Source organism: Paralichthys olivaceus, chromosome 6, assembly GCF_024713975.1.
Source record: "Paralichthys olivaceus isolate ysfri-2021 chromosome 6, ASM2471397v2, whole genome shotgun sequence".
NCBI lineage: Eukaryota > Metazoa > Chordata > Actinopteri > Pleuronectiformes > Paralichthyidae > Paralichthys > Paralichthys olivaceus.
Genome location: NC_091098.1, coordinates 14066401 through 14081642, shown reverse-complemented (window position 1 = coordinate 14081642; position 15242 = coordinate 14066401). Strand labels below are relative to the sequence as shown.

The following is a 15242-nucleotide window of genomic DNA, read 5'->3' as shown; positions in this document are numbered from 1 at the left end:
CCCCCTGATTGGTTAAAAAGTGGGTGGAAAACTTTTAAAGCGCCTGTCAATCATCCGGTAGGGATGGAACATTTAGATAACTGTTTGTGTTTAATTTTCATATTTATCACCGAGGTGACGAAGTATTATAATATATTATATATAAGCTATTTGTGTTTTATATTAGCTTCCTGCTTTAGTCTTCTACTCATTTTATTCGTCTAGTGATAACAAGAAATAAAAACATGCTGATATTATAAGACGCTTCAACTATATGCCTGAGAGTTTGTTTAATATTATTCACATATCATTTAAAACTGTAAAAGATCAAATATTTGAATTACAGACATTTCCTAAAAAAATACTCAAAGAATGTTAAAAAAAAATGGCCCAATAAAATTACTGGAAAATTACCAGAAATATATCAGGGAATAACTAAACATATCTGGAAAAATCCCCTATAATTACTGAAAAAATACTGTACATTAACAGAAAATTACTGAAACATACAGTCAGTACAATCATATAATACATAGAACTACTTACTCAAGAAAAAGGGCCCTTTCTTTTGGACAAAAAAGTTCAGGGGTTAAAATCCCATTCATGTCCATGTGTGCATATATTTATTCTTGATCATGGCTGATGTAAGTTTTAATGCTGCAGGACTTTAGGTGTTGTTATGAGCACCATGGTGGACTCAGGGGCCTCAGTAACTACAGGGCCCATATGAATTTGAGAATTGGACTTGATATTGTTCTGAACATGGGCTGGATCTGTTGGATTTGGTAACCATAGCAAAACATTCAATTCTGTAGTCATTTTTGTCCTTGTGGACTCTAAAGTTGCTGCGTCTCACTCCATTACTTCTGTCTCAATCTCCAAATCCTCCCCTCCTGTCTCCATGTCCTCCATTCCTCTTCTTGTCTGTGTCCTTACTGTGTCACTCTCCAAGCCTGGTTTGGTTAACCCTAATCTTAAACTAAGCAAAATTCACATCAAACAATGATGGGGAGGGACAGAGCAACATTTCTATCTCAGTAACACAAAGTGATCTTATACCACAAGGTGGCAGTGTTTGAACAGTAGTTTAGGTACAGTGGCCTATACAAAGATATAACAAACAGTCTTTAAATAGAAAGGCAACCTGTCTTAATCAAGCAATGGAGGTCAATTGGACTCAAATCAAGATGAGAAAACAGAATTACCTGATAATGACCACCTGATACACTGTTTGGCCTTCACTGGAGTCATTTCCCCATTTTCCGGTTCAGGGCCTTTTGAACCCAGCTTTCAATGGATCTAAATTCAACACAAATGAGCAGTTTCTATCAAATACCTCTTGCACATCTTGATATTTCTTCCTTTTTATTTTTTTTTTCCAACAGCATCAACACACATCTCAAATTACAAGTATACAACCAGACCATGTAAAAGGGAAAACACAAAAGACAGAGAAATAAACAGAAAACCAAATGCATTGCAGTGTATTAAAGGTAAAATAAGACATGATGTGGAGGTATGAGGTCATAGTTCTTGGATGGTGACTATTAACATATATTTTCAGTGGCTCCCAGGATTTCTTTCTCTAAAGACCTGTTGAGGGAGCATCAGAGTTTTTTTTTCCAGCTTAATGTTGTGCATCACATCTCTGGTCTATTGGCTGGTCTCTGGAGGTGACACATCTTTCCATTTGAGCAAGATTGAACTCCAAGCTAATAACAAGGAGAATGCTATGACCTTCTGTAAGCAAGTGGAGTAGATGGAATCATTCTGAGCTGAGAGTATATAAAAAATACCAATAGTTGGAGAAGGTATAATATCGCTGCCTTAAATGGTATAAAAAAAGAGACCCAGAAAGACAAATCTTGATATTCCTTTAAAATATTTTATGAAGACTATAATGCAAATCATCACTTTTTATTTTCTGGATGATGGACTACTGAATGAAGCTGTCGTGGCAGACTGTCTTGAATTTGTGTTGGACACAGTGGGTTTCCACACTGTTTATGTTTGAAATGCTGATTGACCACATCAAATGCAAGGAACTGCTGGTTCACAATATTTGCATTATAAGTCAATAATAAATCTTGTTGAGTTCAAAGCTCAGAGCATTGTCCATGCAGGAGGCAACTTTATGGGTTTTAATGAGCAATAGATCATATTTTATTTAGTCCATTAATGAGGCTGAGAGTACAGTAACTTCCAGACTCTAGTGACAGTCTTCACCTTATGACCCTGACACATTAAATGATGCTTTGTTAGTGACTGCCCCCGGCATTGTACAGTCTCATGTCAACATTTTCATTTCATCCAATCAGCCACAGCATTGAAACAGGTAACTGGTTTTAATGCTGTGGCTGGATTTTTTTTTACTTTGTCTAGCCACAGAGGCATATAGGGATAATTGAAGTACTTTCTTTTTTAACAAATCACATCCAGCCATTGATGCTTGGGTCAGAAAACCAATGCCCAAACTACTTAAATACCAATGTAACTATAGTGTAAGATTAGGTCTTTTTAAGTTAAATAAAGTTTTCTCATGTGTGACATGACAAAGGGCAGAGAGCATTGCTTCAAATCTTTTATGATTGGATTGGATTGCAGTTTAATTTGGTTAAATTTCAGTTACCTTTGGGTTATTTATATGCAGCTGCAGCAATAATAAAATCATTATTAGTGTATTATTCTTTTTTCTCCAGAGGGGCCTGTTTAAATGTTGTTGATGTATTATTGTTATTGTTATTTCTAACAAATCACACTCAGTCTTTTAGTCAGTACAGTTTTAAAAAGCTAATGCTGCACCTCTGCATTAACTGCAGCTATCATGAGTCCTCGCTGGTTTCTTCACGTGTCCCTTGGGCGGGAGCATAGAGGCAGGAGCTTGTGCGGTGTGTGCGTGGCTCCAGGCAGGAGGATAGCAGAGGACATTTTGGCGAAAAAAAGTTAATGACGTCATTTCAAATTTGAATGTCGGTGCTTACGTGCACTTGGATGGCACCACAGGAGCAGTATGAAGAAATTGTATGTTTTCTTTCTGCAGAAGATGTCACCAGTTACCTCAATTGTTTAGGATTTGGCTGCAACGCTGTTTACCCCTGAAACCCCAAATGTGTTTTGTGGACTCAAACTCTTCACCCGCCCCTCCATCAGCATAGTGGTGAGTAGATAATGAGTGAATTTCCATTTTTGGGTGAACTACCACTTGAAGTATTTTTCAGTTAAATAAACCACAGTGCAATTATTATATTGTGAGTTACTCTATTATAACCGACATTATTCACAAGTTAATGTATAAAATACCCTAGGATGCAGTTTCCTGTGTTTATGGATGGATCAATTTGATTAACCTTCTCCCTCTCTAAAAAATAAATATATAACACAGCACTGATCCACCATCTGCTATTTCTTTAGCTTTCCTAAAGATGGCCATCTCCTCAATCCCTTATCCCTACTGACAGGTCTTCTTATCTTCTCCACTTAATCTGGGATTTAATCAGGGGGACTATGTAATGGCAGTGAGGGCTGCTGTCTCCCAGGGTCTGGCTGGAATTCGAAGCTGTGGGTGTGGAAAGTGTTTCTGATGGGTTTGTGCATTCTTCTATTGGAACCACATGTCAGTGGCTCACACAAAATCCCGACACAGAGTACGGGAATGGCAGCTAATCCAGCCCAGCATGGCTGTCATGGTGAAGAAAGCACAGGGGAAGGAGAGCCAGTGTATTCCCCTGTAAGCCATGTACACTCCTGGGCAGTAAGTGGAGCTTGAGAGGGCTTTGTCCAACACTGGAACACTTTTTTTCCCTCTGAATTCAAGTTGGATTTTCAATCTCAAACTGATTGAAATGTTTGTACATCTGCCCTGAACATGTTGGTATTTAGTAATTTACCCCAGATGGGATGGTACCATGCAATTCAGAGTTTCGTGACAATAAAGTAAATTGTTTGGGGTAAAGCACGACAAGGAGATTTCCTGAAAACAATTATTAGCATGCATTCAGGAAAGACTATGCCACAGAAACACATTTATTTAATTTTCTTCTTGAGAAACAACTCATTAATACGTAAATATTTATAAATAAAAGAAGGAAGCGGATGACCTGACAAATAATATTACTGAACAAAATACCCTCTGAACCATGGTAACCCCAACTACTTCTATTGATGTGTAGCTTATTATTCAGTTGGTCGGGTTTTACCACAGATACCAGATGTGAATGAGACTTGCCTGCCCCAACTTGAAGCCAGCCGTCTGTGGGAGGCTCTCCACTTCATCATCGATACTGAAGTGTGGTCGCTCAGTTAGCTTTTCATTAATGAACCTGCCACTTGCTGCTGATACATGAGGTGAGACCTGAAGGCCTCTTGAAGTGAAGCCAAGTAGGTTGCACATACAGTCGTCCCTGTGCATGTCCTGAACAGAGTCTCACCACAGAGCAGAAAACCTGTTTACGGCAACCACAGCCTGTGAAGCATTTTTGCCTAACAACCACATTCCCTGTTAAAAAAATGTGACGCAGACCTTTGGTTAGTTCTCTTGGTTATTGTTTTCTCAAAGAGTCACGTCAAGGCCAAACAATTTTGACTATGATTGTTTTAAATAAAAATAAAAAACGTTTCTACTGAATAAGACAGTTGATTTAGATGTATAACTTTATTACTGGTCACACTATGAAGTACATGAAAACAAAGATTGATAGGATAATTACATTTTTTTTACATGCTTAAATAACTTTCCTCTTTGGTCTCAGCATTATCATTTCTAACTAAACCTGGGAACAAGTTCATATTAATACGTTGAGTTTCGTGCAGGAGGCTCAAGATGCTCTCAGTGTTCGTGAAATTCCTCTGTCAAGAGATTAAGAATGGTGAAATGTCTCCACGTTGGCTTACATAAATGTTACGGGGAAATATTTAAGTCATATGGTGAAGTGGGTGTGTACATCTGGGACTGTGCATGGGTTAGGAATGTAATAGGCTTTGGCTCAGTCAGTGCATAATGGGGGGGCTGGCACAGTTGTGGTCATGTAGGCCAGGAGAGGATGCTGCCCGGCTCTTTGGCTTTCATCCGCAGCGCCACCAGGCCCGTGGGCTTGTATTCGGTCTCAGGCCCCTCGATGGAGGGGGGCCCGAGGCCTCCTGGAAAGCCATGGAGTGAGTAGAGGCCATTGATGCCTGGATGGTGGGACGGGTGGTGATGGTGGTGGTGGTGGTGGGGGTGGTGGTGTGGGTGGCTGGGGGATGTGGGCATACCCATGAAGCCTTGCAGGTTGCTGTGGGGATGAGGGTATGGACTCATGCAGGATGAGGGGATGGAGTCAGCTCCTAGAACACAACCGGCACCGGAACCACCGCCTCCTCCTGAAGCTGGCCCGGGCCACAGGTTGCCTTGCATCTGGACGGGAAGAGATTGAGGACAAAACCGATTTGGAATTTGATTAAATAATTGTGTCAATGCTTCAGACTTTGCTATGACAACCAATCAAGGTATAATATCAGGAAAGGTCAGATTGAGTTTGCGGAATTTTGCACTGCGCTCATTCTTGTAGCAGGATCAGTAATGTGCTTCCACCATTACAACATGCATGTAATGTGGGCTCTACCTGGTATGTATCATGGCGAGGGAGAAGAGAGATATCATATGTAGCAGCAAAGTGGTTGCGGACCTCTTGAATCTTCCCATAACGTTCCCGTTTCCTCCACTTAGCCCGACGATTCTGGAACCAAACCTTTCAAATACAAAAAGATTATATAACAGAAAACAGAAAAATCTTCAAATGAAAACATGTCTCATTCAGGCCACAAACTCTATCCTGCTTGTAGGTATAAATTGAAAAGTTATAAAATTTGAAGTAGTTGCCTTATAGCAACATACCTGAACCCGAGCCTCTGTGAGCTCGGTCCTCAGTGCCAGCTGTTCACGGGCATACACGTCTGGGTAGTGTGTCTTCTGAAACACTTTCTCCAGCTCCTCCAGCTGAAAAGTGCTGAACGTGGTGCGATTGCGTCGCTTCTTGTTCTTGCCTGATAAGTCGATGGAGTCAGCGATGGAGTCCACCTGTAAACCGACCACCGGCTCCTTCAGCTTGCCGCAGCAGTCTGTGCCGATCCCAGGATAGCCCATGGTCTTTGGAATCCCTTTGTCTCTGACTGTGGCAGACACACAAAACAGGGTAAGTATGTTTCAAAATAATTATTAATTCATATGCAAGAATTTTTTCATTGTGACTTAATCAATTAATTGTTTTTAATGTTTTAGAGTGCTGTTGTGTTGTCTTTAAGGTTTTGATTTTACATATGATTTAGCATACAACTTTACATAATTTTACATCAACACAATCTGATCCTGTGTGAAATATTTTGTGCAATCTGTTTTAAAAAATCCTTTTTGTCATATATATTAATAAAGAGGCTTTACTGGTTGAAAAAAAGTTTCAATAAAATATATGTTCTTTCCTTTCATTTTAGGGTTTCAGAGACGAAACAGGACCCAGAGAAACACGACAGACAAATCATCAGCCTTTCACATGGTAACACTGAATAATATTCATACCTTAAGCCAACTTAAATGCTTAAAAATCAGGAATGAGAATATTAGAGCATCCAGAAGATACCCTCACGAATATGATGACAGGGTCATACAACACTGTACAGAATTAGGCAGTGCTTGGAGTCAAACATCTGCAAACAACTTCCCCTTTCTCTGCCTTTTTCTCATCCTAATTCTTAAATAACGCACTTTCTCCTAGATATGGTTCAGGCACGCAGTGGTCACGACCCATAAATTGTAACTTCGCACATTGTTGCAAAATCAAATTAAACACATGGTCACATCGAAGATTTTATTCCTGAGGTATATATATCCTGAATCCATTTAATGTGTTGGCTGTTTTCTTTATGCTTCTTAATCTAATTCCCAAACAAAATCCTGCCAAAGAAGGCCGAGCTGTGAGACGCCTGAGAAAATCACCACACATCAAACATCAATCAGTACAGGCAGCCCTAATTCAGCCAAGCAGTGTTTTAATTGGATTAGCCCAGACAAGCCATACTTAGGCAGTGAACTCTCAGCGAGTTGGCTGGAATTAAACCCACAAGGCAATAAGTACAAAAACAAGGTTTGATTTCATTTCCATACAGTCATGTCAATTTATCTATGGGAAAGTTATTGCAATCTTCATGTCCAAACATTCACATTAAGAATAAGGCAGCTAGGATACAGCATCTACAAAATATGACAAATTTATATGATGAAGCACATTAGGGTTTGAATTCATCATATACGTTCTGACCTTCACATTCAGCAGTAAAAGGAAACGTGAAAGTCTTATTTTCCTTCCTGTGGACAGAGCATGGAAAGAGCTGCTCCCTCCTGTGTTTGAATGTTATTGTCCATGTTCATTAAGTTTAACTCTGAGCTCCCAAACAAAATCACTCTCCATCCATCTGCAGGCACTCACTCACCAGGGGCAGCCAAGACACCACTCTGCAACTCTCCTTATTCACTATGGGCCCCAAACTGAGAGCACTTTTCATTGCAACATTAATTTCCTCATGTCCATTAGATCCAACCTCACACCACAGTTCATGCTGGGAATATTCTTCATCAAAATTGCAAACTGGAGCCACAGGACATTGTGTAGCTTTTACCCTGTCAAGCAGCCACATCTGCTCTGCCTCCGTAGAGTCACGGTAGAAATTTAAGCTGCTTCTCTTCCAGGCTTCTTGCTTTCTACATTAACATTTTTAAATTGTGCAACACAGCACTTCCCCTTGTGCCTGTGGTTTACAAAAAGTCTTTGGAACATTCACTGATTTGAAATTCAAATAAATGAAATGAACTAGGATCATTAAAAATGAAGTAATCTTACTGTCGATGAATGAGTTTTTAACCTTTTTCATGCTGCTGAGGTGACAAAACACTTTAAATAGTTTTATAGTGAGGCATATTTTATTTTATTCTAATTGAGAAATTAGTGAGTAGCATTAATCTATATTAGAAAAATGAACGCGGTAGGAAGACTGTTGTATTGGATACATTTTGGCAGTTATATATAGCGATGGCAATGTATATTTAAAGAGAAAGAGATAACATCACATATTAAAACACAGGAAGAAAACTAATGTAATAAATATAGTGTGAATTAAATTATACATTCAAATTGTCCAACCCGCTGATGTGAAATAGCACAACTGCGGCATTAGTCTTAATGGTTCCCTTATATTGATAAAAACAGTGAACATATTTTTTTTTTTACATAAAGTATATGTATTCATTATTATATCAACCAATTCCTCATGAAGTATCAGACATTAATTACTATTTTATAATTTTGTTATACATTTGCAAGAATGTGTGTGAAAAACAACGACGCAAACCAAAGTAAAACTTCAAGGTGTGAAAATAGTCAAAGGGTTTTTCATGTGTTGACCTGTCCCACCATCACTGAACTTTCCTCCCACCGTAGACAAAACAGGAAGACGTGTTTACTTTTGAAGGTGAAAGAGCCCAAACTTAAAACAAGATACACACACACACACACATTCATTCATTGTGCACATATAAAGCCCTATCAATTGCAGTAACATTACAAAATAGATTAAAATGACACCTTTCAAGTGTGTGAGTGTGTGCACGTGCGCGCTTGCACATAGTAGAGAGACGAAAGCTGAAACCATACATGCTTCTCTTATTAAAAATAATAAAAGTCCACTTTGAAAGAGAACAGTTGACATTGTTATCATAACTAATTGTGAGAAAGTCTCCCGGCTGTCTTTGGCAGTAACATGAATCAACTGTTGCTTATCAGTGCTCATGTGCTCTGCTTTGCCGAATCATCAACACCAATAAATAAAGTGAAAGACCACATTATTTCTTCAGGCCTCAGACCAACATACACAACAGTTACTACACAACAGAAACAGATAGTTTACTTCCCAAGATGGACATTTGTACTTGTGCTGAGTTTGAGCGCAGCCTGCCTGCTATGATTCAGATTCACTTCCTGCTGTTTGACATTATACAGCAAATATCTTGCAAATGAAGTGAATGAGAAGCAAATGAATGAGAAGGAGACGAGAAAAATACACAAAATGTTGAGCCAGACAAGCTGACAGCTAACTAGTAGCCTAATGACACACCCAACTTGCTGCCAGGCTGACCTTTGACCTCTCTCCCTTTACATCAAGGACTGTCAACTAAAAGAAAACTTGTTGACATTTTAATCACAAGCATGATTTCCTTTGCATCCAGTAAAAAATCAAGTCAGACTTTTGTGTAATTATTAGTTGAAGCTACACAGTTATATAGAGTAATAAAAAGAAGAAGAAAATGATTTCTGATTTGAAATATGATAAGGGATGTGTTGGAGTTAATTTCTTACCATTTTAATCAGACATTTAAAAAGAAAAGTTTATTCTCAGATTTTGTGCATAAATTCATCCGCTTTGCTGAGCAGGATGAAACCATTTTATTTTTTAATGTGAAGATGGAAAAAAAATTCAAGGTTTGCAGAACTAACTAAATTTGGGCGTAAAATAACCAACTTATTCCATAATAATATTAATAATAATAATAATAATAGCAATTATAGCCTGACACTTCTGAAGTCTATCTTTTATTAAAATCATGTGTTCTCGAGAAATTGTGCGTTGTTACCAGTAAAGACAAATAGTTCTTACAAATATAAAAACAATGTGTTGGCCGGGGTTTTTAACGATCTCGCTGTTCTTCCTACTTTAATTCATTGCTCAGTTTCTCTTTTGGAATGATTCTCCAGTTTAAAAGAGTAAATTGTAAAGGATCTCTAACTTACCTTCCGAGTTGTTTTCATAAAACGTCGACTTGCCGCTTATCGCCGTCCCCTTCTGCTCCTGGTTAATACTGTCCATGAACTTATTGTGTTTGGACGGTGAGGCGGGAGGGTTCGCGGGCGCAGCGCCGTGCGTAAAGTCCGCATCACCGAACCTTCCCATGGCGGCGGCGTAGAGGTCCCCGCGCAGGCTGAGGCGGTGAGGCAGGGGATGAGGAGGAAGATGCGGGGGCTTCTGCAGCTCGTCGCAGGGGAGGAAGGAGCCGCGGCCGTGCTCCAGTCCTGGGGAGTTGTCGGGCGTCCTCCTGCTGGTCTGCGGAGAGAAAGGCAAACAACTCTCCGTGTCCATCTTCCAGCTCCAGCAGGCAGGACAGACAACAGAGACTGGGAGCTGATAGTGTGGGCGCCGGAGTGAAAGAGTTTTTTTTCTTCTTCTGTGTTCATGTCAAGTGGGTGGGATTTAACAGATCAGAAACAAAGACCCGTGAAACCGGGGCTGTGTGTGTGTGTGTGTGTGTGTGTGTGTGCGTGTGTGTGTGTGTATGTATGTGTGTGTCCGTTTGCAGCATCCAGCAGTCTGATATAATCCGCCAAAAATTCAATCACGTGTGGTTTCTGTTCCTCCAATTAACCATTTAATTCCTATTTCATATATTGTTATGGGACTAATCAGCAAATCAAGCAGGACAGGAGAAGCACACACACGCACGCACGCACACACACACACACAAACACACACATACACGAAAAAAATGTCCGAATAAATCACTTTTCCTGACGGACAATGATGATACAGGCCGCTATTTGTTTATTTCTTCTTTCTTCAATTCATTTAAACATTTCATTGAATTTAGTTTATGTCATTCAAAACAACATTTTCTTTGATGTCATTTTATACGTTATCAAATTGATGCTTTCTTCCTTTCATTACTTTAACATGCTCAGAAATTAATTGTTTGACTTATAACATCCATGCATTATTCTACTGCGGATAAATACGTGCTTATTAAGTGGTCGTTTACCGCCAGAACCCGAAAAGGAAAGATTTTATTTGCCCAGATGTCATCTTATAAAACGACCAGTTTACGGTTGTTCGACACAAATTGCTCTTTAAAAATGTCTCATTAAAAACAGAGGAGAGTAATTGAATTAGAAAGCGGGTGAAAATCAGTGCAGGACAGGTTAAACACATCTGGATAATGGATTCGACAGATTCATACGCAAGCAGCATCATCAGATACTGGAAACTAATTAACAAAATTTACAAAAGCAATACAAGAAAATGAATCTATATCATGTATTTAACTGGCCACTCGCTGTACTGTTTTTTTCGACCGCTTTGGTCTTCGGACGCGACGGCATTTCACTGAAATATTTAAGTTAGATGTGACTCTTTCGATCTCTACATGTTAAATAAGGTATAGTTCTACTCGTCGCTATATATCGTATTAATATATAGACATTAAAAATGTGGTATTTATATTATCTAAGAAAAATAGACAATTTATTTTGAATTAAGTTATTACTTTATTTATTTATACAAATACTTATTCGATCATGTAGGTTGATCATCAGACAATAAGCAACATGTAGGTTATTACAAATACAGAGATCAATTGGATTTATAGGCTCTAGTCCTCAATTTGTTTCTGTACATTATCGACGTGTCTGGCCGACTCGTGCAGCAGCTGCACTTCACTTTAAACCGTGGGGCTGATTTCCTGTGGTTGTGCTGAATAATACTCACTGTTTCCCAGAAATGATGGAAAGAGCAAAACAATACTTGTCAATATCAGAGCATTTATCTGCTTGCAGTGAAATAGTTTTAATTGATGCGATATTATACTTTGATTTTTATGGATATATACTTGAATCACTTGACATTTGTTTAAGTGAAAGTCTTCCAGATATATTAAAATAGCTAAACATAAATGAAAGCAGAAAAAATATGCTTTGTCTGTGGAACAGTGTGTGTTCTTCATTTTTTTACCACACAGCTCAAACCTGAATATGCTCAGAAAGAGATTGTCTCTGTGGTAAGATATAAAAGGCTTTTGATACTTTATCTCCAATCTAGACAAACTTCATCTAAACACAGAGCACTTACCAGAATCAGAGGCGGCACCAATGCTTCTGGGGACATCTCACCATCTCTGTGGATACCTGAGGCCACGCGCTGCTCAGCTGATGGACAAGTCTGTAAACATGGACTCCATTTGGGTTGAGAGGCCTCATAAGCCTCATTTGATTCCATGTTGAGCTCTGAAATATCAAAGTGTCCAAGCAGGCATGTTATACATCCAGGGGAAAAAAAGCTGCACTGAGAAATATGAAGCTTACATGCGTTGTGATTGATAGCTCCAGTCAGCTCAAATTTATGCTTGAATCACTGTTTTCGAGAGGTTTATTAACAATAAAACTCTAGTAAACAATAACTACACACTCATAGTAGTGCAGTCATGGACAAAATGAAAATTCCAGTCTCCATCTGGACACCAATTGAAATGACACGGCTGCTCATGTGGAGAGGAAGAGCTGCTTTAGATTTAAAGTGATTAGTGACCCCAGATATGAGGCCTAATGACATTTATGTGTAACATGACTTAGATTAACATGTTTTGGTGAGCAGAGCTGAGTGGCTGAAAAAGACCACGCTGTCATGATAATCACAAGCACAGTGCCACTTTTTACCTTCTCACACTCTTGAGCGTCTCCATCCCCGTAAACTTCAACCTGGGGCGGAGTTGCCAGCATCTATCAAACTGTCAGGCTGACCACCATTAAAAACCTCATAATTCTGTTAGTGGGAGAGTATGTTTTAGAATGTACACACGGGGGGGGATGCGGATACGTTCCTCAAATCTCGTGTCAAGCATGTCCTCTGTAGCCCGAGGCAGCCGAGCACTCTTGAATTCACAAACCCAGCTGAGTAAATGCATTCCAGAAATGCGGGCAAGAGGAAGAACGTCTGTTCTATGATCTTGGAGCCGCTGCAGGTAAAAGTGTTTATATGCATATTGCATAAAGAGAGCATACGATGTAGAGGATTATGGGTATGTTATTTGCCTATAGGAGTCACAGTCTCCAATGAGTCTGTGTTGACATATGTGCTGTGGTTTGCTTAATTACACTGGTATATGGGGTAGTGGAGGAGGTTGGGGGGGGGGGTCCAACTTTCAAGGTAAAATACACATTCAAGTATTAGCAACATCAAGCAAACAAAGCATTTGTCTTTGCCTGCTTGCAGTGAATGCAGCGGTGCTTAAAAGCAGTCGAATGGCAGAAAATATCAACTTGCTGTCCATACCATGACCAGCTCCACTCTATGATCCCTGCGGTCCTAAACCCTTGTCCTCCGAGCCTGTCCTGGGCATGACCCCGCACAGGAAATCAGTTCAGCCTGTTGGGAGTCCCAGGTCTCCCCCCGCCGCCTCCCGGCTCTGGGCACAGACAGCGTGGATAAAGGTGACCCCGCACTCTCACCACGCACCCTGCGGCCCTTGGGCTAAAGAGCTGCTTCCACCCCTCCCTCTGCTACATCCTCTCTGCCTGGCTGTCAGTCTGCAGGGCGTTGTCACACCCTGTTGTACACCTTACATCCTACACACACACACCTAACATCCCTTAAACACAGACTTGCATGTGTGCACGCAGGCACAACTGTCCTTCATTAGGTACAGAATATTAAAAGTTACTATGACGATTCAATGATTTGTTTTATTGGTGAATAATGTCTGGCATGCGGGTAGAGAGAGTAAACAAAGATCTGACCTTTTCCAGTGAGATCCCAAAACAGTGTGTAGATAAAGACATTATTAAGATTGACCTGCCAGATGTACACCAACATAGACAGAGTCAGCAAGAATGAACTGGTGTTCTGTACTTCACACAAGCTGCCTGTCTTTGTCTGACTATCATTGCCTGAGGTCTTTCCTCTCACGTACAGGGTAGCAATTCAACCTGAGGTTTGCATTAGAATAGGAGAAGGATGTCTAATTCAATTACCCGCCATGAATGCACAGAGATGATCCCATATGCAGAGCCAGGGCTCCTCTCTGAGGCCTCCCTCACATCCTCCAGTCCGTGTCCAGAAGCTGCACAGCCAGCTGAGGACTTGATTGGCAGCTGCTGACCCTGGGGTCGGCCGGCTGGAGAGGTGCATTCTGGGATGCCTATGTCGCTCCGCTGTAGCAAAGGGGGTTGAGGTTTTGAAGGGAAGTGGAAAGTGGTGTTGCTGTCCTCCGTCTGACCTCACATGAGGCGTCATGGAGCACAGTGAAGCCCAGTGAGTGTGAGCAGCAAGTCAGGATCCACAGCCACAACACACATGAGATGAGCTGGGTACATCTCTGTCAGAAAACAAGGGACAAAGACTTACACTGACCAATGTTCGAAAAAAGCAGAGATGGTTAGTGGTATTGTTTTCGTTAGAACTTTACTGTGTGATTTTGTTTTTCTACACAGCTCTCCAAGATCATAAAACATTGAAAAGTCAAAGCTTTGCAATATTTTTCCCTGCAGGAAAGATCGTGACATATTAAACTACTCAGTTAACCCCCCGGTGAACTTCAAACCAAAAGCCCTTCATGCTCGACAATGAGGACAAGCTAACAAAGACAGGCACTGCAGCTTTTGTTAATCAAAAATTGGAAATGTTCGATGGTTGATTCATCATAAAAGATTTGCTGCAGCAACACATGTTGCGTGTTGCTCTCTTGCTGTAGTTTCGGAAATTGGGAGCACTTAGTTTAAATCCAAGACAGAAGTAAAAATACCACTTGCTGATGATTCACCTTTGATACACTGTAATAAATGGCTCAATTACTGGTTAATAGCCTACATTATGTACTAATTCTTTATAGATTGGATTTAAGCCTTTAATGAGAACAATGATTTGTGAGGTTTGGGAAAATCCTCTTTAAGCGTGTCTCTTTTTTCTTTTTATAATACATGAGGCAGACTCCTTCACTGGACTGTTTGACCAGTCACCTTCTGGATCAGGGCAGAATGGCATCTGAACCAACAATGAGATTATCAATGTGTGTAACTGGAGATTTGTATGATTATCATTATCTCCTTATAATGATTAAACTATTTACAGGTGACTGACTAACTTTTGCTGATGGATTAAATTGACTAACAATAAATTGCATAGATTTTTCACAAGACATTCCAAGAATTGATGTTATTAATGGACAATAACTGCTGTACAGTATGGCCAAAAATTATATATCCGGATAGAAATGTTCAGATCAGTCGATATCACAAATTATCACAATAAATGTCACATTATTATGTCTTTGAATTTTAAAGACTGATTTCTGCTCCTGAGTGAAGGTTCTGGTTTTAAACCCTTAGTTTGGACAGACAGATCAAATATGTTGATCAAACCTCCTCACTGTATTTGCACTATATACATAATATATTGATGCATATTGAATCCTAGTTATACTG

General features: G+C 39.9%; 1 protein-coding gene across 2 annotated transcripts; it reads right to left on the bottom strand.

Annotated features, from left to right (window-relative positions):
• Window positions 1–4611: 4611 nt before the first annotated feature.
• On the bottom strand, window positions 4612–14883 carry alx3 (ALX homeobox 3). Of its 2 annotated transcripts, none has more exons than XM_020088986.2 (6): window positions 13794–14883; window positions 11896–12050; window positions 9792–10101; window positions 5852–6126; window positions 5580–5705; window positions 4612–5371 (listed from the first exon to the last, which is right to left on the bottom strand). In XM_020088986.2, the coding sequence occupies exons 1-6, from the start codon at window positions 14053–14055 to the stop codon at window positions 5000–5002; spliced, it is 1500 nt and encodes a 499-aa protein (XP_019944545.2). In that variant the 5' UTR covers window positions 14056–14883; the 3' UTR covers window positions 4612–4999. The 2 variants fall into 2 exon arrangements, with proteins under 2 accessions (XP_019944545.2, XP_069383487.1); XM_069527386.1 differs by having other exon boundaries at window positions 9792–11534; window positions 13794–14874.
• Between the last annotated feature and the right edge of the window lie 359 nt (window positions 14884–15242).